General features: G+C 35.7%; 2 protein-coding genes across 6 annotated transcripts; both read left to right on the top strand.

Moving 5' to 3' along the window:
• The first annotated feature begins 1512 nt into the window (after nucleotides 1-1512).
• Nucleotides 1513-7859, top strand: LOC122290269 (SNAP25 homologous protein SNAP33-like). 5 transcript variants are annotated; one of them, XM_043097894.1, is made up of 7 exons: nucleotides 2054-2557; nucleotides 2696-2717; nucleotides 3000-3602; nucleotides 5568-5661; nucleotides 5894-6021; nucleotides 7089-7189; nucleotides 7386-7859. In XM_043097894.1, the coding sequence occupies exons 3-7, from the start codon at nucleotides 3108-3110 to the stop codon at nucleotides 7483-7485; spliced, it is 918 nt and encodes a 305-aa protein (XP_042953828.1). In that variant the 5' UTR covers nucleotides 2054-2557; nucleotides 2696-2717; nucleotides 3000-3107; the 3' UTR covers nucleotides 7486-7859. The 5 variants fall into 5 exon arrangements, with proteins under 5 accessions (XP_042953825.1, XP_042953829.1, XP_042953828.1 ...); XM_043097891.1 differs by lacking the exons at nucleotides 2054-2557; nucleotides 2696-2717 and adding an exon at nucleotides 1513-2035; XM_043097895.1 differs by lacking the exons at nucleotides 2054-2557; nucleotides 2696-2717 and adding an exon at nucleotides 1517-2035 and having other exon boundaries at nucleotides 7092-7189.
• A 2657-nt stretch (nucleotides 7860-10516) lies between these two features.
• On the top strand, nucleotides 10517-11154 carry LOC122289121. The gene is made up of 2 exons (XM_043096072.1): nucleotides 10517-10755; nucleotides 10930-11154. The coding sequence occupies exons 1-2, from the start codon at nucleotides 10600-10602 to the stop codon at nucleotides 11020-11022; spliced, it is 249 nt and encodes an 82-aa protein (XP_042952006.1). The 5' UTR covers nucleotides 10517-10599; the 3' UTR covers nucleotides 11023-11154.
• The last annotated feature ends 16519 nt before the right edge of the window (nucleotides 11155-27673 follow it).

Raw genomic sequence — 27673 nt, 5'->3', positions numbered from 1 at the left:
ATTAGATACTAAGCACCTCATTTGCCTCCCTTGCTGGTAATAAGCTTTTGACCTTGTCAACATCACAACTTCTTAGATCATCATGCATTAGATAAGCCACTGAATGTTCCCTTTGAGATTCTGTTGTAGCAGCAGTTGCAGAAGGAGCAGGTATCAGCTTATGGTTTGGAAGCCAGTAATCAGACCAAATTTTAATTGACAAAACATTCCCAACACTCCACTTGCAACCTTGAAGTAAACTATTTTTTGCTTCCCAAATGCCTCTCTAAACATAGGAAGGGGTACCACTCAATTTAGAATCTTTAAAACTAGATGTAGAAAAATATCTAGTCTTAAAAACCTTATGAAGTAGAGTGGTTTCATCATTCATTATCCCCCAACCCTGCTTAGCTAGGAGAGCCTTATTGAAAAGTTGTAAACTCTTGAAACCCATACCACCCTCCAGTTTTGGAGTACACATTTTATGCTAGCTCACCCAACTCAGCTTCCTTTCTTTTCCCCACCAAAAACTGGCCATCATCCCCTCTAATTTTGAACACAGAGACTTTGGTAACTTAAAATAGCTCATGGTGTAAGTTGGTATTGAAAGGGCCACTGCTTTTAACAAAATTTCTTTCCCTTCTTGAGATAGAATTTTCTCTTTCTAGTCTTGTAATTTAGACTAAACTCTATGCTTCAAAACTGAGAAAGCTTGATATTTGCCTCTTCCAACAATAGGTGGCAAACCCAAATACTTGTCATATTGCTGGTATTGTTGAACACCCCAGAACTACATAATTTCCACCCTTTAAGATGTTGAAACATTGTGATTAAACACCACTGAAGTTTTTTCATGATTTATTTTCTAGCCTGATGCTTTCTCATAGATGTCAAGCTTATGTTGCAGAGTTAAACAGGTTTGCAAATTTGCTCTATAGAAAAAAACACTATCATTTAGGTTTGGATCCCCTCTACATATCCGAATTCCTTTTATTTGTTGATGTGTATTAGCCTGATCTAACAAAGATATGAAATCTTTAGTGCATAGCAGAAAAAGATAGGGTAAAATAAGATCCTCTTGTCTCAATCCACGAGTTGGGAAGACAGGTCCTTTAGGCTCTCCATTCACAAGAATTGAAAATAAAACTAACTTGACACAAAGAATCACCAATTGCATCTATTTTGCACTAAAACCCATATGTTTCATCACTTCCTTAAGAAAACACCATTCAATTCTGTTATAAATCTTACTTACGTCCAATTTCAAAGACGTAAAACCATCTTTTTCACTTCTTTTCCTTCAAAATTTATCTCTTTGTAAATTATATAGTAAGACATAATATCGTAGAAGTTGGAATTATATACCTATTTGTAATTATATTGTAGTATTTCAATTTAATTCTTGAATAAGAAATTAGATTGAATAAGAGAGTTCAATTTAATATTTGTTATCAAAATTTTAATTAAATTAAATTTAAATAAATAATAGTATTTCAATATGATTAACTCATGCTCAAATTACTCCAGCTTGAGATCTCGTTTATTTGTTCTATGCGAATTTGAATCGAGTTCACCTTAATATATATATCAGGTAAGCCAAGTTCGATAGAAGTCTTCAAATTTTCTCGAGCTCAACTGAATTCGAGTTCGTATATACTAATAGAGCTCGATAAACCCTATTCGAATTCTGTCGAATCGGTTGGTTTGCGTCCAAGGCGGGATTATAAATTAATATTTAACGTATCGGTGTTAACGTCCAAGCTGATAGAGAAGATACACTTTTTAAGGAAAATTCCGTCCAAGAAAAAGACAGCAACGGGATCTTTATTCATAGAGGACGGATATATCGTGGCCGGAAAAGGGCCTCCCGTTTCCGTTCTTGCTAGTTTTCTAGGGGGGAAAAGATGGGGCCCCCCAAGACTTTGCTGATGCAATTTATGTGTGCTTGCCGCAGCCTTTGCTATGTCTTCATTTGAAGGCTTGAAGCCGTCTTCGAATATATTGCCTGCACTCCACTCGTGCAGGATATTGTCCCTCATTTGGTGGAGCCTTTGAGGTACCCAGATCGAGTTACCCACGGATCATAATTATTGATGCGTTTAAACGATGGATTCTTTTTCTGGGTTTTGATGGATTTACTCTATTTTCTTTTTTAATCTTGGCTTCTCTTGATTTATTTTTAGTAACATCAATACTACTTTCATTTTCTTTCGTTTTCTAGTTTCTTACGGGCTATAAAGCCGAAACCCATGTTCCCTTTTACTAGCATGTGCTTGATAATCCTTCTGTGGACTTGTCCTTAAACTTTCGGGTACTTTTTGTAATATCGTACATGGGTTCACTTTTTGATATATTTTTGTCCTAATTCACTTTTTGGTTGGTGAGAAAACAGGAAGGAAAAGGAAAAGAAAACGACTTTTCTACTGTTTTATTGGTGTTAGAGAAATTTTATATAAGTCAACCGAGTGAAACCGCTGTCTTGAGATCCTCGTTCTGGTTTTCTGTATCCTCGAACGATCAATAATTTTAGATTCACGACTTTTCCTGTATTTTTTTCGCAACCTGGCAGAATATTCGAGTATGTTGATTCTTTTAAATATTTTTTATTAATTTTTAACCGAAAGATAATACGTATATTGTTTGAACTTTTATACCTTTTGATCTATTTCGTTTCTCGCCAAAGTGTCACCTCACCTCTTTGCTTTTGGAATTTCAGGTAGGCTATGGTCAACCTCGTAGTAATTTTTCCCCCCTTTAATGGTTACCTATTTATAGCAATGAACTGCCTTGGTTAGATTGCTCTTGGGTGTTTTTTTTTTTTTTTATTCCTCTCTCTTTGAATATTTCAATTCTGATGGCTTTGGATTATTCTTTACAATTTTACTTTGTAAGCTTTTTTTAAGTCTCGAAGACTTTGTAATTTGATCCTAAATGCTCTTTGAATTTGGCTTGTTGGCTATCGATTTTCTCATTGTAACCAGTGGTGCAATCTCACGTATTGTTCTTGTTTTCCTTTGCAGGATCGTTGTTAATTTCTGTACAATTCAATAGTATCGGTGTTTTATATGCAAGAGCTCGTACTCCATCAACTTTTTTTTGACTGAATTCTGCATATTTTTCATTGCAAAATGTTTGGTTTAAAGAAATCTCCCATGAAGATTGCTAAACATAACTCAGTTGATCCTGGAAATTCTATTCCCTCTAGCTTGAACCCTTTTGACCATGATGATGAGTTGGATAATAAGCGAAAACACAATTCCTCGAGGACTTCTTCTGAGCATGCCCTAGTTACACCAAACTTTGGAGCCAACCCTTTTGATGATAAAGAGCAGAAAACAGCCTCCTCTTGTTCATCTTCGTATGCACTTACTTCAGCAGGGAGAAACAGGTACAACAATGCTTTCCACGACTCTGGTGGTTTGGAGAACCAATCTGTGCAAGAGCTGGAGAACTATGCCGTGTACAAGGCTGAGGAGACTACGACAGCAGTCAAAGGTTGCGTGAAGATAGCAGAGGACATAAGAGACAATGCTACCAAAACTTTGGTCACCCTGCACCAGCAGGGTGAGCAACTCACCCGGACCCACATGGGTGCTGCTAACATTGATCACGATCTTAGTCGGGTATGGCTCGTTTGCATATCAGAATATCTACTATAAGAAATTAGTTTATAGAAGTAAAGGCAAATTAAAGTGATATGTTTCGTGTTTGTCAAAGTATAAGTTTCTAATATGTGAGGATCACATGGTTGTCTTTGATATTGCTCACTCTCTATAATAATATGCAGATTTCGATTTTGGATGTCAGCTGCATGCTTTAGAAATTTGATTTGTAATGTCTCTGCATTGGGAAAATCTCTTTTTATTTAGTGCTCAATCCTGTCCCTGTCTCCAGTTTGAGACCCAAAGGAGTCGTAGCTTTATAATTTTTGGCACCACTCCTATCCAATAAACCTAATATACAACACTTCACTAAGCTTTCTAACTGTTGCCACCTGGATGGAAACAATGAGCAATGGTGACGAGGAAAACTAATCAAGATGAGCACAACAGATCTAAAACCTGCTGCTCTGCAAATCCTATGTCCAGATATGTACAATCACCCTATCATTATTACCACCACTAGTTCTCTGCTGCACTGTCTTCCTGCACCACCATCTTCAAATGCCACCACTATGTCAATGTGCTGATTCATTTTGCTGTTCCTCCATCAACCAGTGAGTATAGATATGACCTTAATAAAATAGCCCATGCTCCAAGAGTCAAAGATAAATATTTTAACCAGAAGCGGACTAAATATATCTTCATAGACTCGGTATTTTATAAGATAAGAGTAAAGAGTAGGTGATCTTTTGAATTTCTTATGTAGTTGTCATCAAATGTCACCTGTAGGATTTCTATTATATTTGTTGTGATGCATGTTATGCTTTTTGGAGGAATCTTCTCATTCTTTGTTGCTATTTATTTGAGCAATTATTACTCCCACTTTTCTCTCTCTTGAGAGAGAGAGAGAGAGAGGGGGGGGGGGGGAGATCACTTGATGGATCTGATTTTCATATATTGATATTCCTTTTTGAATCCTGTTTTCCTATTGTACTCTTGTTTTAAATAAAATACATCGTCAGGATTCCTTACACTTCATTTTGTGGAGTTTCTCGTGTTATATTATTTTTGCAGGAATTAACATGAAGCAGACAGAATATATGAGAAGTGTTAAATCCACAAAGAATCTCACAAATGTAAACTTACAAACTGACATTGCTTGTGTTACATCAAATCTACTTTGTAATAAAAAGAACTTTCAATCTAACATACTACATCAAACCATGTTAATTTGTAAGTTTATTTTTGTGAGATCCTTTTGTGAATAAAGTTTTTCTCTAATCGTATCTCTTCAGTCTTCATAGATTTGGTATTTTTTAAGATAAGAACAAGAAAAGTTAATCTTTTGATTTCTAATGTATTTTTCATCAAATGTCACCTGCAGGTTTTCTATTATATTTGCCATGTTCATTTTATGCTTGAGGAAGGGAGGGATCGATCACTTTCATCAGTTTCATATACTGATATTGCTTTTTGCCGTCTTCCTATTGTACTCTTGTTTGATATACATGAATCGTCAGAATTCCTTGCACTTTTTTATGGAGTTTCTCGTCATAGATTAATTTCACATCTTCATGGAATTGCAGAAGTACTTACCGCAAAAAACTTACCATGAATAGATTAATCAACAACAAATAGCCTACATCTGCCTATATTGTAACATTCCAAGCCACATATCAGCCTATATTCTAAAAGGATTAGTCATGTTAAAATTAGAGCCATTTGGAAATATTATAGAGTGTAAGTACTTATCTCTTTCAAGCAATTTGGAATCTCATTTACCACCTTGCTATACACAATCCGGGTTAGTACAAGTATATTCTTCATGGGAGTCTTGACGTAGGAAATATTGATTCTTTTCACATTTCAGTCCTTTAATGCCAACTATGGTCCTCTCGACTTTTATGTTATTGTCTTGGGATTTTCTTTATTGATATTCTTAATTTACAGAAACAGTTTCATTTCATTATTATTTGCTGATTTCAGGGTGAGAAGCTTCTTGGAAGTCTCGGAGGCATGTTCTCTAGGACTTGGAAGCCAAAGAAGACACGCCCAATAAGTGGCCCTGTTATCATAGGAAGTTAATTTTCTTTCTATTCTAATTTTCTTTCTATTCTATACATGCCATGACTCATTCCCCTCCCCCCTCCCCTGAAAAAACAAATAAAAATTATATTGGTTTTGGAAAATGATCAAAGAAGACTGGCAATGACCGAACCATCTCTGCCTTGCAACTCTTTGCTGTCTGCCCTTTTTCATTATCATCTTTTGCTTTGTTTGCTTTTTATGTTTGTTTTTTTTTGGTTATACAGATGATTCATCCCGGAGTCACCTCAACCACTTGGAGCAGAAGGAAAGGTTAGGATTGAATACAGCCAAGGGATCGTCAAACACACTAAACCCATCTGCTGAACCCATAAATGCACTTCAGAAAGTTGAGGTATGTTCGTCTTTTCATAATCAAGCAATAAGCTCTTTGTTATTTTTAAGAAAGCATGAAACAACATTGCTTTGAGGGTTTATCCATGCACTTGACGGAGTTAGTCCAGATTGGGTTTTGAGGGGTCATCTATTTGCTTTAATTAAATTCATACGCCATAAAATATGAAAGCAACATGTTTTGGGTTTCCCTCTAGGAAAGGGAAATTCGTTGTCTGTTCATTCTATTGGGCCACAAACGGAACTTTGAAGACAAGGAACGCTCAATGGACGAACTTAGATGTTATTTGTTCAATACTTTATTTCTGTGGGAAATTGCAATAGACTTCAATGGATCAAGCTTTCATCAATTTCTTGTATCTATTTATAGCTTTTGACCAAATGTTTTCTCTTGAATACATCCCATGTACTTGAGTTATACCTATTCCTTCATTCCTATTAATAAAATTTCATATACCTATAAAAAATACGAAGCAACATGTATGTATTATTTGAAATATAAGACATGCTCAAAATGGGTTTCATTATTATGCGTAGGGTATTTGTTCAGTTTCTAATTTTATTCAAACCAGACCAACAGCCGTCCAATCTGATTAAACAAACTGAGCCAACCCAAATTTTGCTTTCCCCTTCCCTTTTTGTTTATTGTTTTGGCCAATTCAATTTGATTCCTAGCAAGCTACAATCAAAATAATTTTGATGCAAACCATGCTCAGATTATGGTTTGTTTGCTTTATTTTTGACTTTTTTAACCCTTTCTGAAGAAGCTTCTGGGCTTGCCATGCAAATCTGGGTTTTAATATCCTGGGCTTGAGCTTGAACCCTTAATAAACTCCCATCTATAGTTTTTTCAACTTTTTGTAATTTACCTCCTTTACCTCACCATTTCTTTCTCCAAAAGAAACAAAGAAAAGAACCTTTTTCTTTTCTTTTAAGACGTCTTTGTTCATAATGTTTATTCATGAATTGGAAACCTCTGCCTCCAAACTCTGTTAGGTTCTGTGTATTGACGTTTTCTAGCTCTCCAGTGAAGTATATCTGTCATTCAATTTCATTCATTTGTGTTAGCAGGTGGAAAAGGCAAAGCAAGATGATGCGCTGTCTGATCTAAGTAATCTATTGGGAAAGCTGAAGGAAATGGCTATTGACATGGGCTCGGAAATTGAGAGGTTGGTCGTGTTGATTCAATCACATGGAAGTCCCCTAAGTTTCCTTTGTCTATTTGATGTTTTGCCATTTTTATACATCCTGCATTCCCCTTTTCCTCTCTCACTCTCCCCTTCCAACCTTCTGAACAAAGCGAGGTTGCCAAGTTCTTGAAACTGTAAATTTATTCCTTAATTACATTACTCATGATTCTTGCAGTCAGAACAAGGCTTTGGATCATTTCTATGATGATGTTGATGTGATAGGCACACGTGTAAAAGATGCTAGTCGACGTGCTCGTCATTTACTTGGAAAGTAGGGTGCGGATTTGCACTGCTAATGCCTTCTGCACTGCCCTGCTAAATACTTGTGACCCCTTCCTAAACCCAAATTCTCTAATTGTTTCTCTTAAAGCGCCCGTGGAAAATGGATTAGAACCCCCGTTGGTGCATATAGTGTCATGTTGTTATACGCACGATTGAGAGTGGCAATAATGATGTAAAAGCCATCCCGAAAGAAATCTCAATTTCTTATGGTCAGAATTGGAAACTTCACAAACTTGCGTATACGTTTTATTTTTATTCGGATTTGATGGAAACTGAGGAAAACTCATTTGATTTTCTTGGAAAATGTATGGTCAGTAAATAAGATTGGCTTTTCCGGATGAGAAATGTTACTCATCATTCCACACCATACACTTTACATATTTTTTTATATATTTAATTTAATTTTATTCTTGTTAAATTAATTGAGTTGTTTACTTATCTGTAGTGTATAAGGCATGTGAGGATAATAAGTTGAATTATTTTTTCCGGAATGAAAAGTTATATTTGTAAGCCTGTGTGCATTAAGCACATCTTCCATGCTATTAACATGATAAGACTTGATTTGTAAGAAAAATTTAAAATTTAAAATTCTTACAAATCAAGTTCTGTCATGTCAATGGCTCCGGATATGGCTTAAAATATGGCTTAAATTATGAGCTCTGTATGTTGATGTTTGCTTTCCATTATCTTGCCAAAGGACTACTTTCAGTTCTTTTTCATTCCCAACGGTAAGTTTTGCCCCTTTTTTTGAATTTTTTTATTATTGAAATTGAAATTGATCTTGGTTTGTTTGGTTTCCATGGTTAGGCTTGTTGAAAAGTTTAGAATGATTTTCTAATTGGGAGGAAATTTAAATTTGTGTCGCAGTGATTTGCAGATATTTGGTTATTTCTTGTTCGATCTTTTGCTTTCTTGGTTACCAAATAGCGGGCAGAAAATATAGAGCCGAGAAAATGGTGTATATTATTAGTAGAATTTTTCAGATACTTTCATTTTAAACAAGATTGTCTTTTTTATTTATTTTGTATCTTTTTTTAAAATATACAAAAATATACGTTGTAAATATAGAAAAAAAAAAAAAAAATAAAAATTCTTTAACACAATGTGTACAAAGTGTCGTACACTTCATCGGCAAATACAGCACTGTCTATTTGATAAAACCCATACGAGGCTCTTTAGTTCGCAGTGTTTACTATTAGTCCAAATATATACGTCTTGAATTCTTTAAAGAATGTATTAGTATTATAAGGGTGATTACTGATTAGCACTCCAATAGTTGTATGTTAGGCTGTTAACCGAGAGAAGTTGGGATCGAGGCCCCTCTATTAGTCCAAATATTTTAGGCACGTGCATTTGGCTAGTAAGAATGTCGGGTCATGTGCCCTTATGCATAGAAGATAAGAGTTTAACAATGTATGCTCTAACATATATATATATATATATGGAAATATCTCTAAGGTAGGGCCTTTTAGACCCACTCCTGTAGATTAAATTTCAATCTCGTATAATGTATCATAAAAAATTTTCTTACAAGGAACTGGTTAAATTATTGGCTTTTCAGTTTAAATGAGGGGCAAATGATTGTTTATACTTATGAGATGTTAAATCTTGGACGTTGAAGAGAGTGATACCCCCAAGACCAAAACTTTTACCACTTGGGCCAGTCCTTTGGAGTTATGGTTAAGTCTAACATGTTATCATATTCCATGTTGGAAACTTGGGATTAAAAATATCAGGAAAACTAAAGACATAAATATAAAAGTCATGACACCTCCTTGTTCACAGATTCAATAATATACATAGCTCTCTTTAAAGGAAACATTAGTGCTATGCCTATGCCTCATCACCTTCATTTTGTCAGCTTCAGTTCAGAGATGAAGGTGGGACTACAACGTTTATACCACGACTCGTAAACTTGCCCTTTTTTCCAATTTAAGGGATTACGTGTGGGTTTGTACTATCATGGTTTTCAAACATCTACCGTATTTGTCACCAACGATGGAAATGGAAATGTGTAAGTGCATTTTCTGATGTCTCGATCTCTATTAAATTCTAAGAGGAAGTTGGGGGTATTACACTCGTAGATTGTTTTCTCTATTTTAATGTTGGAGATCTCTGATTTGGATTGGAATGTGATCTCACCTCATTTCATCTCATCTTATATCATCATTATGATTTTTTTAAATTTTCACATAAAATATAATAAATAATTTAACTTTTTTCAAATTCTAATTTAACTTTTTCAAATTCAAAATAATAATAATAATATTTTATTTAACTTTTATCTTTCATATAAAACCATATTGTTGCATCTCCCAATCCAAACTAAGCACCATATAGAACGTGAGTCAAATTATGCAGCTCATACTCTTGCAAAAGTTGTTTTAGATTTAGATTTTGCAAAAGTTCTATTATGATTAGTCATTGGTAAAATATATTCTATATTAGATCTTTTGAAGTGATTTATACATTTTTAAAATTTGTACTTTTTTTGAAAGATTTGATACGCATTAAACAACTCGCATTTTGATAATAGAGTCTAATATTTTCAAAGTAAGTGCATAAAATTTGTCCACCTTAAAATTAACTTCTTTCAAAACAGATTATTGGTTGGTTTCTTTTCTGTCCTAAAGAGTAAGGAAAATGCTACGGGTCTGACAACGTGTCCTCACTGTTTCTTTTAATTTATTTATTTAATAATTAAAGAAATATTTTTTTAATGATGTTTTATTTTTTTTTCAAAAAAATATTTAAGAATATTTAAAAATACATGAAAAAATGCACTTCTCAAAACATAATGTTTGTTTTTCCATATGAAATGAAATGAGATAAAAGTAAAAAGTTGAACAAAATATTATTAGAATATATATTTTTAATATTATTTTTATTTTAAGAGTTGAAAAAATTGAATTATTTATTTTATTTTATATAAAAATTTAAAAAATTATAATAATAAAATAAAATAAAATAAAATAAGATGATGGGAAAATAATTACGAAAACAAACCAGGTTCATCACTTTTTAAATCTTAAGCCCGTGTCTTGGGTGAACTTACGCTTGGGCCGCCACTCATTTCCCCTGACTCTGTGTGAGAGAGTGTTGCAACAATGAATGTTTCGGAGATTTCGATCAAATCAACAACCACCGGAACCAACAATAACAATAACAATAACAATATCCATAGCAGTTCGGGGCAACCTCACAAACCAAAACCCCCTTTCAGACCTGCTCAAGATGACACCAAACCTGTCCTCCAGGATCCAGTACTCTCTCTCTCTCTGTATATATATTTATATTTATTTTCTTGACGCGTGCAGTTTTATTTGATAGTAGGTTTTCCTGTTGTGTGTGTTTATCGCTTAGAGGATAAGTTGTTCATTTTGTCGATTTAATGGTAACTTACATAGATTTCAATTTCCACTATTTTTTTTTTTTAGATTCTGAGATCGGACCCATTGGAGAATGAGGAAGCTGTGCTCCGATTGCCTCCTTTCCCTGTTACCAGTAGAACAAATCTCGGTCCAAAATGAGTTCAATGCTACAATATTGTTGTATTGTACCTTTCTTCTTCCGTTTTCTATCTTTTGGAATGTGATGTTGAATATGCGTTTAGATCCAATTGTGCTTCCCTTCAAATGAGAATTATCGGAATTTCTGTTTTATAATGCGTGCACTGCATACCTATGTATCATGTATGACTTGTATAATACCCATGAATGTGTTGGAGTTCACACACTGTCACGGTTGCCTTGGGCAAGGGCTTGAAGAGGTGGAGAAGGAAGGTTGCTGGATGGTGCTGAGGTGCTGTGTAGATGAAGAGTAACGGAAACAACTGTATGAAAGAGTTAATGAAACAGGGAGTTTTGAAGAAAAGGAAGGAAGACGTTTAGCGTATTAGCTGTTGTGTTTTGGTGAAGGGTTTTAATGAAATGGCGCATTTTGTAGTTGTTTGCAATTCGTGTAGTTGCGTTTAATTGTTTGTAGTCTATGTTTGGGTTCAAACATTGTGTTTTGATATTTCTCACTTCAGTCTCCGGGTTTATAAGCAGAGATGATCATTCGAACAATTTTGTAGAAGTTTTAGTTTTTGGAGGTTGAGAATTCCTCAAAAATTTTTTGCAAGATTTACAATGGAATCTTGTTCATCGATATCTTGGGTTTCATTCTTTCTGTGAGTTTCTTGGTTCTGTGTTATGTGTGTGCATACTGGGTTGTGTTTCAGAAAGTTCTTGCAAGAACCTTACATGTGGTATCAACAATAGTCGATCCTATGATGACAGAAGGTATGTGTGGAGCTTTAAAGGTTCAACAAGATGGGTCACAAAAGTAGCAAGAAATGATTTGGAGGCAACTGGAGAATCACCAACTGGCCATTACTAGTATGTTAGAAATGTTAGATTAAGTTTCTGATATGCTAGTTCTTTGGTTGGTTGGGAAGAAGATGGCTCCTTTGAAAATTGTTGTGGTAGAACTGAAATCTTTTGAGGTATCAAGGGAGGGACATTGGTTGATCCTTACCGAAAGAGGGTGGAAATTTATGAAAAGTATAAGGTTCGAGTTAGCCACTGCATGGTAGTTTTGTAGAGCCCTAGAGGATGGCATGAAGGATAGGAGGAAAGGGTTTTATATAGGCCATCGGGAAGGGGACTGAGGCTTCACTATATAGAGATGCTCTAATGTTCAAGGTGTTTTCATGGCTTTGGAAGAACATCATGAGGGTGGGCGTCGTAGCTGCATCTTCGTGCCTGATGACGGGGATGGTGGAAACTGGCGAAGGTGATAAGGGAGGCGGCTCGTTTTGGTGGGCTGTCACCACCTGTGGCAAAGGTAGTGCCTTTTCCAGTGCCTTCTCAGTCGTACAAGGAGGCTCTCCAACAAGCGAGGTGTTGAGACTTGTCCCGTCAACTGGAAATGAGGGCTGCCAGTGGGGTTGAGTTGTCTGGATGTGGCGCTGCTTCTGCAGGATGCAGGTGCTCGAGGATGATGGCAAAGGGTGTGTTGGCCTTCAAAAGGAAAACTTCTTGCAGGTTATTGTTGACATGCAAAAGCAACTGTGGAGTTGCAATTTAACCTTTCTTGGCTGAAATGGGGCGTTGAGGAGGAGAGAGAGTTGGGTGTGGGGTTGGGCTTGGAGGTGGGCTTTCCTATTGTGTTGGATTGCGGAGGTATCTTTGGAAGACGTCGGTATTTCAAATTTGAAAATATGTGGTTAGTTGCGGATGGTTTTGTAGAAAAGGTATGTTCTTGGTGGTCTTCTTATCTGTTTGCAGCACGCCCGGCTTCATTTTAGCATCTTAAGGCTTTGAAGCAAGATCTTAAAAAATGGAACTTGGAAGTGTTTGGTAGTATTGACAATCAGAAGAACACCCTTATAGAGGAATTGCAAGAGTTAGAGGGGAGGGAATTGATGGGAGATCTCTTGGAGGAAGCCCTAGTAAGAAAAAAAGGTTGTTATTGATTTGGAGAGAGTGTTCTTGATGCAAGAGATTTCATGAAGACAAAAATTCAGGGCCCTTCGGCTAAAATAAGGTGATAAATGTACGAAATTTTTTCATAAAGTGGCGAATTCCCATAGATGCAGCATCATTGTTGAGTCACTTCATTCAGGTTCTCAAGTGCTCTCTTCCCTTGATGATCTCGAAAATCAAATTGTGCATTATTATGAGAACCTCCTTTTGGAATCGGCACACTTGAGGCCAAAGCTTGATGGCTTGTTGTCCGATTCCATTGATTCTCAAAGTGCATGTGGTTTGGAAAGGCCTTTTGATGAAGACGAGGTGTATAAAGTTATCTGTAGTATGGCGAAGGATAAAGCACGTGGCCCGGATGGATTTTCAATGGGTTTCTTTCAGGTTTGTTGGGATGTTGTGGAATGTGATATTATGTAGATTTTTATGGAATTCCACTCTTTTCAGAAATTTGAGAAAAGTCTCAATGCAACGTTCATCCCTCTCATTCCAAAGAAACATGAGGCTAAGACAGTTGAAGATTTTCGCCCTATAAGCCTTGTGAGTGGAGTATACAAAATCATTTTGAAGGTCCTTGCTAATAGGCTTAGCCCGGTGTTGGAACACTTTATCTCTAAGCCTCAAAATGTTTTTATCCAGGAGAGATGAATTTTGGATTCGATGCTTATTGCCAATGAGTGCCTGGATCATAGGATACGGGAAAAAGACCCAGGTATTCTTTGCGAACTTGATATGGAAAAAGCTTATGATCATATGAATTAGGATTTCCTTTTATACTTGCTAGGGAGGTGTAGATTTGGTAATAGGTGGATTTCCTGGATTCGATTTTGTGTCTCTACCCCTCAATTCTCGGTGCTAGTTAATGGCACTCCTGTTGTTTTTTTAACAGTTCACGTGGCTTGAGGCAATGTGATTCTTTATCTCCTATTCTGTTCGTTATTGTTATGGAGGCACTTGGCCGGTTGGTGAAAGCTGCTGTTGGAGGAGGGTTTCTTTTCCATTTTTCGATGGGCAATGGCACAAATGACCCTACTTATCTCTCACATCTCTTATTTGCAATTGATACCCTCTTATTTTGTGATGTAGATCCTAGCCAGATTCAATCTCTGCATGCTTTTTTATTATTTTTTAAAACAGTGTCGGGGCTTCAGGTGAACCTTGGTAAATCTGAGATGGTTGTGGTGGGTGCGTGCCCAATATCAACCACTTGGTGCGGCTTTTGGATTATAAGGTGTCCTCCTTGCTTATGAAATATTTGAGACTTCCTTTGGGGGCGACTTTTAAAGCTTGAGCTATATGAGATGGGGTGGTGGAAAAAGTAGATAGAAAGCTTGTAGGGTGGAAATGTATGTATTTATCGAAAGGGAGGCAACTCACTTTAATTAAGAGCTTTTTAGCTAACCTCTCCACATATTTCCTATCACTCATTCATTTGCCTGCAGTGGTGGCAACTAGAATTAAGAGATTATTCCGGACCTTTCTATGAGGGGAAGTGGGGGAAAAAACAAAATTTCACCTAGTTAATTGGAACAAAGTTCGTGCTCCAATTCCTAATAGCGGCTTAGGAACATGCAATTTGAGGATTTTCTATAAAGCTTTATTGGAGAAATGGTTATGGAGGTATTATCTAGAGGGGGGCACATTTTGGAAGGAAATTATTGTTTCTAGACATAGGAGTGCGTGGGGAGGATGGTGCTCAAAGGTAGAGAAGAGAGGGGGGGGGGGGTGGTGGTATGGCGTGAGTCTATGGAAATTTATTAGGTGGGGATGAAGTGCTTCGAAAGTCATATACAGTGTTTGTGGTGCGTGAGGGGTCCAGAATCAGGTTTTTGCATGATGTCTAGTATGGAGAGTGCCCTTTGTACAGGGCCTTTCCAACACTTTATCATATTGCAGTTAATAGAGAGGCTTCCATGGCAGATATGCGAGTATTTTCTCATGGTTCTTACCAGTGGAATGTCCTTTTTAATAGGAATTTTCATGATTGTGAATTGCACGCTGTGTCTGATTTTTTCAGTTTGCTCTATTCCATGGAAAATAACATGTCACAAGAGGATAATATATGGTGGAGGGCCAATGACGGTAAAAAATGTACAATCAGGGACATACTACAAGATTTTGTTAGCCCAAGGTCATGCTCCATTCCCTTGGAAGAGGATTTGGAAGTCCCAGGTGCCTACTAAAGTAGCTTTCTTTGTTTGGATTGCGGCACTTAAGAAGATCTTGACTAGACACAACCTGAAGAAGAGAGGACTCATTGTGATGGATTGGTGCTATTTGTGTAAAAAGCATGGAGAATTTGTAGATTACCTACTTTTATATTGTGCGGTTACAAGGGGCTATGAGATGAGATCTTTAGAAGAGTGGATATTGCTTAGGTAATGCCTTCAAGGGTGGTGGACTTATTGGCTTGTTGGAAGGAGCTTCATGGCTGGCCCCAAGTGGCAGCAGTGTGGAAGATGATTCCGCTATGTACCATGTGGTATAAATGGTCGGAAAGGAATGAAAGGTGCCTTGAAGATAGAGAGTGCACAATGGCTGAGCTCTAGAATTTTTTTGTGGGCACTTTAATGCTTTGCTTATTAGCTATTGTACTTGATGGAAACAATATGCATGCCTTTCTTTCCTTAATCTAGAATGTACTTAGGTGTTCATTTGTATACTTTCTATGTACACGAGCTATGTCTATTTCATTCGTATGAATAAAATTTAATTCTTACATATAAAAAAAAGACACTGTCATAGAGAGGTGTCTAATGAACTATAAGTCATGAGAATATGGGTGTTGTTCAAAGGGTTTTTCGTTTGGATTTTCCACATTTTAGTGGTAGTGATCCTGCTAGGTGAATCTTTAAAGTTACTCAATATTTTGATTTTAATCAAACTCCATTTCATCAAAAATTAATGGTAGCATCCTATCATATGGAAGGAGAGGCATTGATTTGGTACCAAGATGCCTAGGATTTTGGTCAGTTCAATTCTTGAGAATCTTTGGTTATGGCAATGCAAGTGAGATTTGGGCCATCATCATATATTGACCTAATAACCTAGTTAAAACAAACCACTTCTGTTACTTTGTATAAAGCATAATTTGAAGCCTTGTCGAATAGATTAAAAGCTTATCTGAGAGGCAGAAGCTTGTTTGTTTTTTGTGTGGTTTGAAAGATGAGATCAGGTTGCTAATAAAGATGTTTAATCTAGTGAGTCTTGGGGTGGCTTTTGGTTTGAAAAAAATCCAAGAGGAGTATGTGTTGTCCTCGAGGAAGTCTTGGAGGCAGAATGAGAACTATGGCTATAAGTGGCCTATTGAGAATGTTGCTGATGCAACAAGTAGAGTGCAAAGAAGTGCTGCTTAGAGGTGTAAAAAAAACTTGAAAAACTGGCTTGGATTATAAAAAGTTCATCAATTTTCATAAACTTCTTAAAATGAGGCAATAAATAGTATTTAAACTAAAATCTAATTAAAACCCTAGGCTAAAATAAACCTCAATCTTTCAAAAATACCCTTAAACGAATAGTGTCGTGGCTACAGTGCATGGCTATAGTACCGCTACAATAATTTTGCATTTTGAAACCTTAATTCAACAAAATAAAATATATGTGGACCAAGCATTCTCAAGCCTAATTATTCTAGACTAATTCCTATAATTAATAAAATAAGTCATTTTAATGAGATAAACAAGTCTAAGGCATTCAATCATATAAACATAATAATAGGCCATAATTTATGTTGTACTCTTCCATTTCTTGTATCACGTGGATGAGAACTGCATCTCCTTCTCTCAAACCCATCTTGAACGTTGGGCTCTTGCTAGACTCCTCATAAGTGGATTTTACCCATCCTTGCATAACTTTCTTGATTTTCCTAGCTTTTGATCTTGTAATTGCTATATCTGAAACTTGTGAAGGATCTTTAAGACTTGGCCCACCTTGGAACTCATCATTCCCCATCCCTTCAAAAGGATTCGACCTCGAATCTCCACCTGCATCAAAAGGAAAAAGATCAGTAATATTGAAAATAGCAGACATATGATATTTACTTAGAAGATCCACTAGATATGAAGTGTCATTAATTTTCTCAAGAATTTGAAAAGGTCTATCTAAGCTACTCCTATCATCAACAAGCAAAAGCATCAAAGTTAAAGGAGTAAGTGGATTAAAATCATAAACAATTTCAAAAGGAGAATATGAAGTAGTAGTATGCATGGTCCTATTATATGCAAACTCTGTAAATGACAAACAATCTTCCCAAATTTTTAAATTCTTATGAATAAGAGTGCGTAAGAGCTTAGTTAAGATCTTATTAACTACTTCAGTCTGGCTGTCAGTCTGTGGATGGCAAATAGTGTAAAATAAAAGTTAGTACCCAATTTTCCTCACAAAACATTCTAAAAGTAGCTAAGAAATTTAACATCCATATAAGAAACAATATTCCTAGGCACACCATGAAATCACACTATCTTCCTTAAAAACAAGTCAGTTATATTTGTGGCATTGTCAATTTTATGACATAGAATGAAATGTGTCATTTTGCTAAATCTATCCACAACCACAAAAATAGAATCTTTATTCCTTTTTGTCCTAGGCAGCCCCAAAATAAAGTCCATAGATATGTCTACCCATGACTCACTAAGAACGGGTAAGGGTGTATACAACCCATGTGACAAAATCTTAGATTTGGCCTTTCTACATGTAATGCACTTGCCACAAATGCGACTAACGTCTCTTTTCATCTTAGGTCAAAAGAAATGTTCATGCAACAAGTCAATGAATATCAAATGATGCTCCAACAAACGTTCATGAAACACATCCAAAGTTTTCCTTACACCAAAATGACCACTCCAATTATATGCGACCTCAATGAATGGTAAACCAAACTTCCAAAAGTATTTATGCAATACACCTAAAATCTTCTTTACACCAAAATGATCCATCAATTCACATCCATGCACAAGCAACTCACGCATAATACTAATAGGCTCACAAAGTCTATTCTCTTTAAACAAATACCAATCTAGTCTATAGAACTGACCAAACGATGCTTTCTCAAGTACTCCATACACACTAGCCAAGCCATCATTATTAGCATGCAATTTTTTATTATATTCAAATTTCAATAACTTTGCATCTAAATTAAGGATAAGGATATACCTTTTTCCTAATGCATTAAATACAAAATTTTCCTTACTATGTGTGTACTTGATTACATGAGGAAAGATCTCAATGAATTGCACCCACTTGGTATGCATTCTATTTAACTTACCTTGCCCTTTCAAGTGCGTCAAAGGCTGACGTTCTTCAGAGAAAGGTTGGGTGGGAATTGTCGCACCTGCCACAAAATCAATGTAATGCTCTAACTCTTTAATAGGTGGCAATCCACTAAATACATCACTAGGCAACACAACCTCATATCCCTGTAACAAAGAGATAATAACACTAGGCAAAAATTCGTTAAATTCGTTAGTATTAAAATTTGTCTTGGCATAAAAACTCACTTCACTCTTTTTTTTTCTCACTTTCTTCACTCTCTTTTTTTTTTTCACTCTCTTTTTCCTTGAGCTTTCAGTCTCACCTTCATTTCTTTCTCTCACTCTCTCATTTTCAATCTCACTGTTTCTTTTCTCCTCGATCTCACTCCCACTCTTTCCTTTTCGCTTAACCTTACCTTTACTCTCTCTTTTTTGATCAATTTCACTTTCACTGTTTCTTTTTTGATCAACCTCATTTTCACTCTTTCGTTTTTGATCAATCTCACTTTTACTTCTTTTTTTTTTTTAATTTTTTTTATTTTTTTATCAATCTCACTTTTTAGCTTCAGTTGGTCCTCATGGACGTGTGTTGGAGTTAAAGGAGAAAGTTTGATTTTTTTTTTCCATCCTTTTAAAAAATGTACATATTTCTGAACCTATCATAGATCACTCTCCTATTACACTGCCATAGCCTTTCCAACAAAATATGACTAGCATACATAGGTACGTTACAAAGCTTCTCAACATTGTACTTTCCAATTGAAAGAGAAACTAGCATTTGTTTATTTATCCTAACCTCTCCCTAATCATTCAACCACTGCAATTTGTATGGTCTAGAGTGTTTCAAGGTAGATGAATTCAATTTCTCAACTAAAGTGGTGCTAGCCACATTAGTACAACTCCCCCCATCAATGATCATACTACATACTTTGTTGTTGATGTAGCATCTGGTATGAAAAATGTTCTCTCTGTGCAGCTCTGTATCATCCATTTTAATTTATGTATTGAGAGTGTGCCTAGAAACAAAAGACTCACTATACGTTTCATACTCATACCCATTCTCAATACTAGGCTCACACCTTCTCATATCTTTCACACTTTGCAGATTTCTAATCACTGCACCTCGTTGATCTATTCTATCTCTCACTTCCCCCAACTTCAAATTCAACTGCTCAAACTTTTATTGTATGGACTGCAACACAAAGAATGAATTGTTTGTCACCCCCTTCAGTGTTGAGTCACTATGATGAGACATTGTAATGTTTTGCACAAAAGTTGAGTCACACACTCCCTTACGTGTTTACACTCAAATAATGACACTATACTCGTTTTTCACTCTTAATTGGCATTTTCCCGATAATAATCTCACACTCTCTTGCCTTTTACTTCAAAAATTTTTCCACTCAAGTTCTCTAAGAACTAATTGAACTCAATCAAGACAATACAACCTTATTTTATTCCAATTAGTAATTAGGTCTAAAAAACAAGAGTAAAAAAAAAGGAAGGAATAAAATGGCACAAGACTCCAAGAATTTATACGAGGGAAAGAGTAATCACAAGACAAGATATTAACTATAATGATATGTATTCAGCCCCTTTGATGATAAGGCTCAATTAAAAAAAAAAAACTATACTTTTTTTTTTCGAATTTCATTTTCTTTCCTTTCCTTTTCATTTCATTTTTTTTCTCACTAATTCAATCACAAACAGTAATATTCAACTGTGAAAACCAAATAATTGAATTCAAACACATAAAAATTGATAAGGAAATAGAAGGGAATCAACGAAACGGCACTCCAAGCAATTGACAAATTTAGAGATGCATGAAGCCCTAGAATTTTAAAACCCTAGATGATGCAATTTGGCAGTCCCGTTTTTCAATATGGCAGCCCAATACCAAAACACAAAGAAACCCTAATGATAGAGTAATCCGGCAACCTTAGGAACAAGGAAATTTCTGCACATTTTTTTTTCTTTCAACCCTAGAACAATGAAGCCCTAGAATTTAAGATGCAATAAATAAAAGATAAAAATAGACCAGATTGGAAAATGAGCTCTGAATACCAAATGATATGAACCCGTGGAATTAAAATCTCTTGACCCCACAATCAATTTGAAAACTCATCCAAGAAAGCCAAAATCAAGTCAATGGATAGAAGAATCTAGACCCGTTGAGTAACCCATTTCAAGAAATTAGATTATATTAAAATCTAGATCTGTTTGAGAACCTGTCTCAAGAACCCAGATTACAAATAAGGAACGCCACAAAGATTGTGATTTACTTTTGATAAGTTCAATAGTTCAATTAAGAGCAAGAGGAGATAAACTCAACTTACAATGAATAAAATTTATCAATTTTCATAAACTTTTGTAAACTTCTTAAAATGAGGCAACAAAGAGTATTTACACTAAAGCCTAATTAAAACCCTAGGCTAAAATAAATCTCAATTTTCCAAAAATATCCCTGAATGAATAGTGCCGCTGCTACAATGCATGGCTACAGTACCACTATAGTAATTTTGCATTTTGAAACCCTAATTCAACAAAGTAAAACATATGTGGGCTAAGCATTCTTAAGCCCAATTATTCTAGACTAATTCTTATAACTAATAAAATAAGTCATTTTAATGAGATAAACAAGTCCAAGACCTTCATAAACATAATAATAGGCCATAATTTATGTTGCAGTCTTCCATTGCTTATATGATGTGGATGAAAATTAGATCTCCTTCTTTCAAGCCCATCTTGAATATTGGGCTCTTGCTAGACTCTCCCAAGTGGATTTCACTCATCCTTACATAGTTTCCTTGATTTTCCTAGCTCTTGATCTTGTAATTACCTCATCTGGAACTTGTGAATGATCTTTAAGACTTGGTCTACCTTGGAGCCCATCACCCCCCCTCGCGGCATTGACGCTCTATTCTCTCTCTCTCTCTCTCTCTCTCTCTCTCTCTCTCTCTCTCTCAGTCATCGTCCTCTACTACTCATCCTCCTTCTCCTCCTCCTCGATCCCTCCTCCTCTCCGAGTCCATGAGATTGTTGTGTATTGTATTGTATTGTGTTGCGGATTTGATGTGTATTATTAATTGTTGTGTTTTTTTTTTTTTGTGTTCTTTTCTCTTTTATTTGTATTTTTTTTTCATATTTGCGATGGACGGGGGGAGGATGGATTAGGGGTCTACCCCCGCCTCTAGCACATTAATGTGGGTCCCAGGGATACAACGACAGATTCTGAGGGCAACCCTGCCCCCTAGGGTGCAAGTAGCACCCTTACCTGTCCCCATCTTTATTATTATTATTATTATTATTATTATTATTCTCTGTCTCATTTCTTCTCTCTTCTCATTTCTCTTCTCTCATGTCTGGACCCTACCATTTGGCCACATGCCCTTTTGTCTTTTTGTATGGGTTCATTGAACCTAGACCGCAAAAGAGATGATGAGAGGCTTTAGGGTTTCGGATAGGGCAAGAAACCTCCACTTGTCATCTATGCAAGATGTGTCCCTTAGCATCCCCAAGAGAGGCAACGATGAGGGAAGAGGAAGGGGTGGTTTTCAGCTAAAGCAAGAGGCAAGACGCCACATGACACAGATGCACTAGAAACCTTTCAATTTCCACATCAAAAATAATGATGGGAGAGAGAATGAGTGGGATTTGAAGGAGGATATAAGAGGAGGAAAAATAATGACTGGTGCTTTTACCCACATTGAAAATACATCTAGAGTCACTTTCACTCACTTCTTATTTTTCCTCTCCTCTACTCTTCTCGCCTACCCTAGAAGAAGAAGAAGAAAAACCAACACCATTCTTCCATGCACACACCACCTTCACACAAGCATAGGGAGGAACCAAGAACTTCATGGGAGGAACGGTTTTTGACATGGTAAGAATCTTTGATTTCTATCTCTATTTCCTCCACATGAACACACACACAAAAGTTGGAGAAGTGATTTGACCTAAGGAAGTTGAAACAAACATGGCATGGCCTTTTGTATGTCCCACAAGACAAAAGGGAATGTTGGTTCAACCAAAAGAAGGCAACTTTGTTTGGTATGATTATTTTAGGATTTCTCTTTTAAGAACCCTAGCTCAATGATGGAATAAGAAAAGAGGTTGAACCTTGGGAGGGCAAGACATGCTCTGCTCTTACTAGAATTTGTGTGAAGTTCCACTTGATCTTTGTTTCAAGAAACCTAACCTTAGAGTTTCCATGCATTTTGGCCATTAGGATTATACCGAGTAAGCCACACATACCTTACACACACACTTGCATTCTTCACACCAAAAGCTAATGGGAAAGAGCTTGTAGCCGAGTAGGGTTAAGGGCACAAAACCCTAGTTCATGCCACACACATTTTGATTTAGTGTTGAATTCAAATCTAATGGTTTAAAAACATATACTTTCAACTTACTTGATTGTTGGTATTTTTACGTCGAGAAATTTGTAAGTTAGCCTCTAATTTACTCTTAGATAGTGTATTTATGTTTACGTGTAAACTCTGCATCTTATTCATTCAATTTGGATTATGGAATTACTACTTGTCACAAGCTGTGATTTGTGTCTCTAACTTACATGTTATGGATAAAAATGTTGATTGTTGATTGGTTAGTTCACATGACATGTTCAAATTTGGGGTATTGATTTGTTGAACTCTCGCATGTTGTATACAAGTATATGCTCGACATGTTCTAATTCTTTCAAGCTATAAACATGATTTATTCTTTGTATATGACATAAGTACATGACATTGCTGCATGAAAGTTACATGGTCACATATCACATGTTTTCTGGTTGTGCATTAAAAGAAATAGTGTCACGACTCTAAATGCTAGGATGAGGAAATATTCTGGTAGAACTCTTTTGTCTACTTAGGAGTGCATAAATTGGTGTGATAACCCCTAGGTGGATGAAGCAAAGTCGGCAAATTTTGAATGTATTCTTTTTAAAGGATTCTAGAGCAAAATAGTACCTAATGCTAGTGGGTGCAACACATTGGAAATGTGGTGAAGGCGAACTGCTGTATTATATGGACTCTGACGTAATCACACCTGGTCAAGAGGGGCGACAATGTGGTGTGATATATAGTAGGGAGCCCACTGTGCTTAGGGGAGCTGTGAGGTATCCATCCACATTATTATATGGCTTAATGAATCATTCAAGTGATTAACATGAAATTAAAAAAAAAAAAGATGTTTTGTTACATGGTCATTTCGTTACTCTATTACATGATTACAAGGTCAAGGTTTGAAAAACAACATATACAAGAAGGAAATGAGTTTTCAGTCAAGTTCATGTCCATATTCATAGTTTGCCTTTACAGATTTATGTTATCTTCTTGTATGTTATTGGTTTAACTTATTGAAATTTATTGAAATCTCACTATAGTAGTTTCCACTACCATTTTTTCTGGAATGATAGAAGTTGTTACAGGAAAAGACGACAGCATTAGAGAAATGCAAATGTGAGGATTGCCCAAAGGTTAAGCAAGCCCCGAAGAGCCTTGAGTGCTCTGTAGAACCAACATTAGTAGAACGGCTTGAGTTGGTCAAAAAATTCATAAATGAAGTGTTGCAGTTTTTTGAGGACCTGCAAAAGATGTTGGATAAGGATAAGGGCAAATACAACCGCTTCCATTTTATATGAAGAAACAATGTAGTTTTCTTTTTTGATGTTTGGATTCTGTAAGCCAAAAGGGTTGTGGTTTAAACCCTTTTATTTTGTATTGAGAAAATTTGGAACAAGTATTTTGGGATTAATAGTTACTTTATTTTGTACCATATTTCAATTGCTCAAAACTTTGCCTAGAAATGAACTTTTTTCGCTACGATTATTGCACGCTGCTAGAAACGTGCTAGGTGCATTGCATGCTAACTGTTATGAATAAGGGTTGTGTAACCTTGAGTTGCATATTCCAAAACCTTAGTCTCCATCCAATCCCAGGCAAGGTCTAGGGGTGCTACACTAACTCTTTATGATTATTATTATTATTATTATTATTATTATTATTATTATTATTACTACTTATATGGTGATGGACTTGAGATATATTTGAGGTTTTACATCTTTATGGTTGATTGTTTGTAATTTTTTGTGATTTGGTGCAATTTTTTCTTTTCAATTGTGGACTGGATGACTAGGCAATACTGATGCCAACCCACTCATTTTGCAAGTAGGTACGAGTGAGCAAGGTTATGGGTGGGTACAAAGTACTGTGGGCTATATAGATACCCTGGTTAGACGGGAAGGAGGTGCATGGAGCATGGCTACCCCTGTATATAAGCTTGTTCGAGTTTATAACTTTTTAGCTAAAGCTAGGTCTAATTGTCCTTTATAGTCACCTAACCACGTAACAAGAGCACATTTTGAGTGATGAATTAAGAACATCCAATCTTATATCCATATATAGCGATTTGCATATTCTAGGTTCATGAGAATACATACTTATGTGCCAAATGATGGATTGGTCATTATTATTTATCTTCAAATTAGTGTAACGCATGATGAGATGAAAAATCAAGAAGAACTGGTTGTAACATTGATGGAGGAGAACAATAATCTATGACATTTGTATTTGAAAAAAAAATGAAATGTCAAACCCAACAAACAAATTTGTTATGGAATAGATACAATGAATGTAAAATATATTCAGTTTGGTAATAAATAAAAGATCTACATACCAGACAAAATCATATTCACTCTTTCAAATACATTCTCAAGAAATTGAATCTCTCTTTCCATTTGCCTAAACAATTTATCATGAAATCTTATGCTTCATAACATAGCTTAGATAAATCATGTGATTGTTGGTTTGTTATCCTAGAGAGATATTACAGTTTCAAAAACATCAACCAAAGCCTTAACCTTACTCTTCCTTGTCTCGATGAGCTTATCTTAGTATCTAAATTCAATCATATTACTATACAGACTCTAGATATTTCTTTTTTCCTTCTATGCATGTTTTGATGTTCAAGAACAACATTCTTAGATTTGATATTATTAGTACTATTCTCAACGTTGACAATAAATGTGACGCCCCCAGCCTCCGTTTGGTATTGGACAGTGACTAAAGCGTTAGGACATGTAACTCAAGGCTACATACCCCTCGTACATGACAGATAAAATACAATGCACCTATTGTTCTAGTAATATGCAGTAATTTGCAGTGAAAAAAATTCTTTTACTACTTAGGTCTAGCAGTAAAATAATAATCATAGTACTGAAGTGCAATTATCCCAAAAGTTTAAATTTCATAAAATCTTCCAAAACATAGTTACTTTTCAAAAACTCCCAAAACACAAGACCATTAAACTGTATTCAAAAATTCTTTAAACACTCTTCCTTTCACTAACTCATGCTTACTAGCACCAAGGTCCCATCTTTGGTTACGTTTAAAAAGATTCCCCTAGTCTGTCGGGGGTTCGACTCCAAAAATCTCAATTCAGCAGCAACTTCTTTTGCTTCAATCGAGGAATCTCAAACTTGCTTGAGATATCCTAATACAAAATCCATATCATTCTTCAATTTTGAGGGATCAAGAAGTAGGGTCCCATCATCGGTCTCACTAAGGGTCTCACAGATCTCATTAAGTCGTTGTGTGGTAACGAGTTTCTATTGTAAATTCACCCTCAACTAATTCACTAATCCCATTCATGGTTCTTTGGGGCCCTGCGTACCTGTCACAATGTCTACAATTTGGGATAGATAATAGTAGTGGAAACTACCACAGTGAAATTTTGAGAAATCTCAGTAAATAAACAAGCAACATATATAAGATATCATAAGTATATAAGAGCAAACTGTAATGAATGCATGGACATAAACTTTAACTTATGCAATTTTGACATTTTACAAAAGACAAAGCATAATAGAAACATTCTTGACTTTTGTTAGAAAACGTATTTTCATCTTTTTGTCTTGATTCTTAAACAGATAACATAACATATGAGCTCATGTTCTTGATCATTGTCATAACATAGCATATCTTGGAGTTCAAGGCCATATTCTTTACTTAAACATGTGATTGGACACCTCACGGTTCCCCTAAGCACCGTGTGTTCCCTACTAGTTACTGTATCAACCAACGGCTTACTTTGATCGAGGTGACTACGTCATATTCTTAAACATACTTAGTACGGCAGTTTGCATTTTTGCCTTCACCATATGGCACCCACTAGTTTTAGGTGCAAACCCTCTCCAATATCCTTTTCTTTAGGAACCATTCGAGATCCATCGATTGTACTTCGTTGATTCAAGGGCTACCACTTGATTTTTAAACACTTCCAAGTGGACAAAGGAGTTCCATTAGTGCACTCACTTGTCCTAGCAATTGGGGTCGTGACAAAATTTTTATTGACTCTTTTCTTTTAAAAATAATTCACAAACCCAATGCATGTGACATGGACTATGATACCTTGCTCTCTTCTCAAAACATGAACTCATGTATGTCAAGACTTATGCAAAACATACATAACATAGTTGTATGTAACCATATACATTCTGCGTTACGACTTTAAAATATTAGAACATGTGATCATGTTTTTGTTCAATTAGACAATGACATTTAACAAACGAACAAGGAAACAAAGCAATTGCACTACTTCATATACTATGCATGGTTGAAACATACAAGCATTTATATACATGGATACTCATTCATGGCATGAACTTTAGAACTTCTAATATTTTGATAATGCATCATTAATCAATATAAGTATGGCCTACTCATTCAAGTGCTTATGCACATGACTAATCAACCATTACATGAACTTGGAATCGTCTAATACATTTGGTTATGCATCACTAATAAACATATACATGGCCGAATCATGCATGTGACTATTAAATCATTTCATGAACTTCAATACTCTTAACACATTTGGTTATGCATCAAATACCAATATATGCATCATGACATGTGGATCCGAGTACTAAGTGTAGCATCATAACTTATTTGCTTGGTGAAATCCAAATAACAATTATGATAATTACAACGAACAAATAACATAATAACAAATATTCAAAGAAACCAAATACATGACATGATAAAGTGCCATCAAATCAAATACAACCAACAAGTTTACACTTCATATACTTGTAATATTCGAGAGTAAGTTGAAGGTCTACTTATAAAAAGTCTAAAAATTGACGAGTGAGCAAGCTAAAAATGTGACGCCCCCAGATTCCGCTGGGGATCGGACGAATATCTGAAGTGTCAAGACATGCAACACAAAGTTATTTGCCTCCGTTCATGACATATAAGATGTAATGTTTCTAATATGCATCTAGCATTATACAATATTCGCAGCAAATAATTTTTTTTAGCAATACTATGCACCAAACTTATAATATTCTAAATAATTAAAACATAATCCATACATACTTAACAAAATAAACATCCATGATTACAGTATGGGTCTCAAAAGACTGTAATCTCAAAACAATGGAGACAAGGCTCTAAAATTAC

The sequence above is a fragment of the Carya illinoinensis genome, chromosome 12 (genome assembly GCF_018687715.1).
Source record: "Carya illinoinensis cultivar Pawnee chromosome 12, C.illinoinensisPawnee_v1, whole genome shotgun sequence".
NCBI lineage: Eukaryota > Viridiplantae > Streptophyta > Magnoliopsida > Fagales > Juglandaceae > Carya > Carya illinoinensis.
This window is presented reverse-complemented; position numbering and strand designations above follow the sequence as displayed.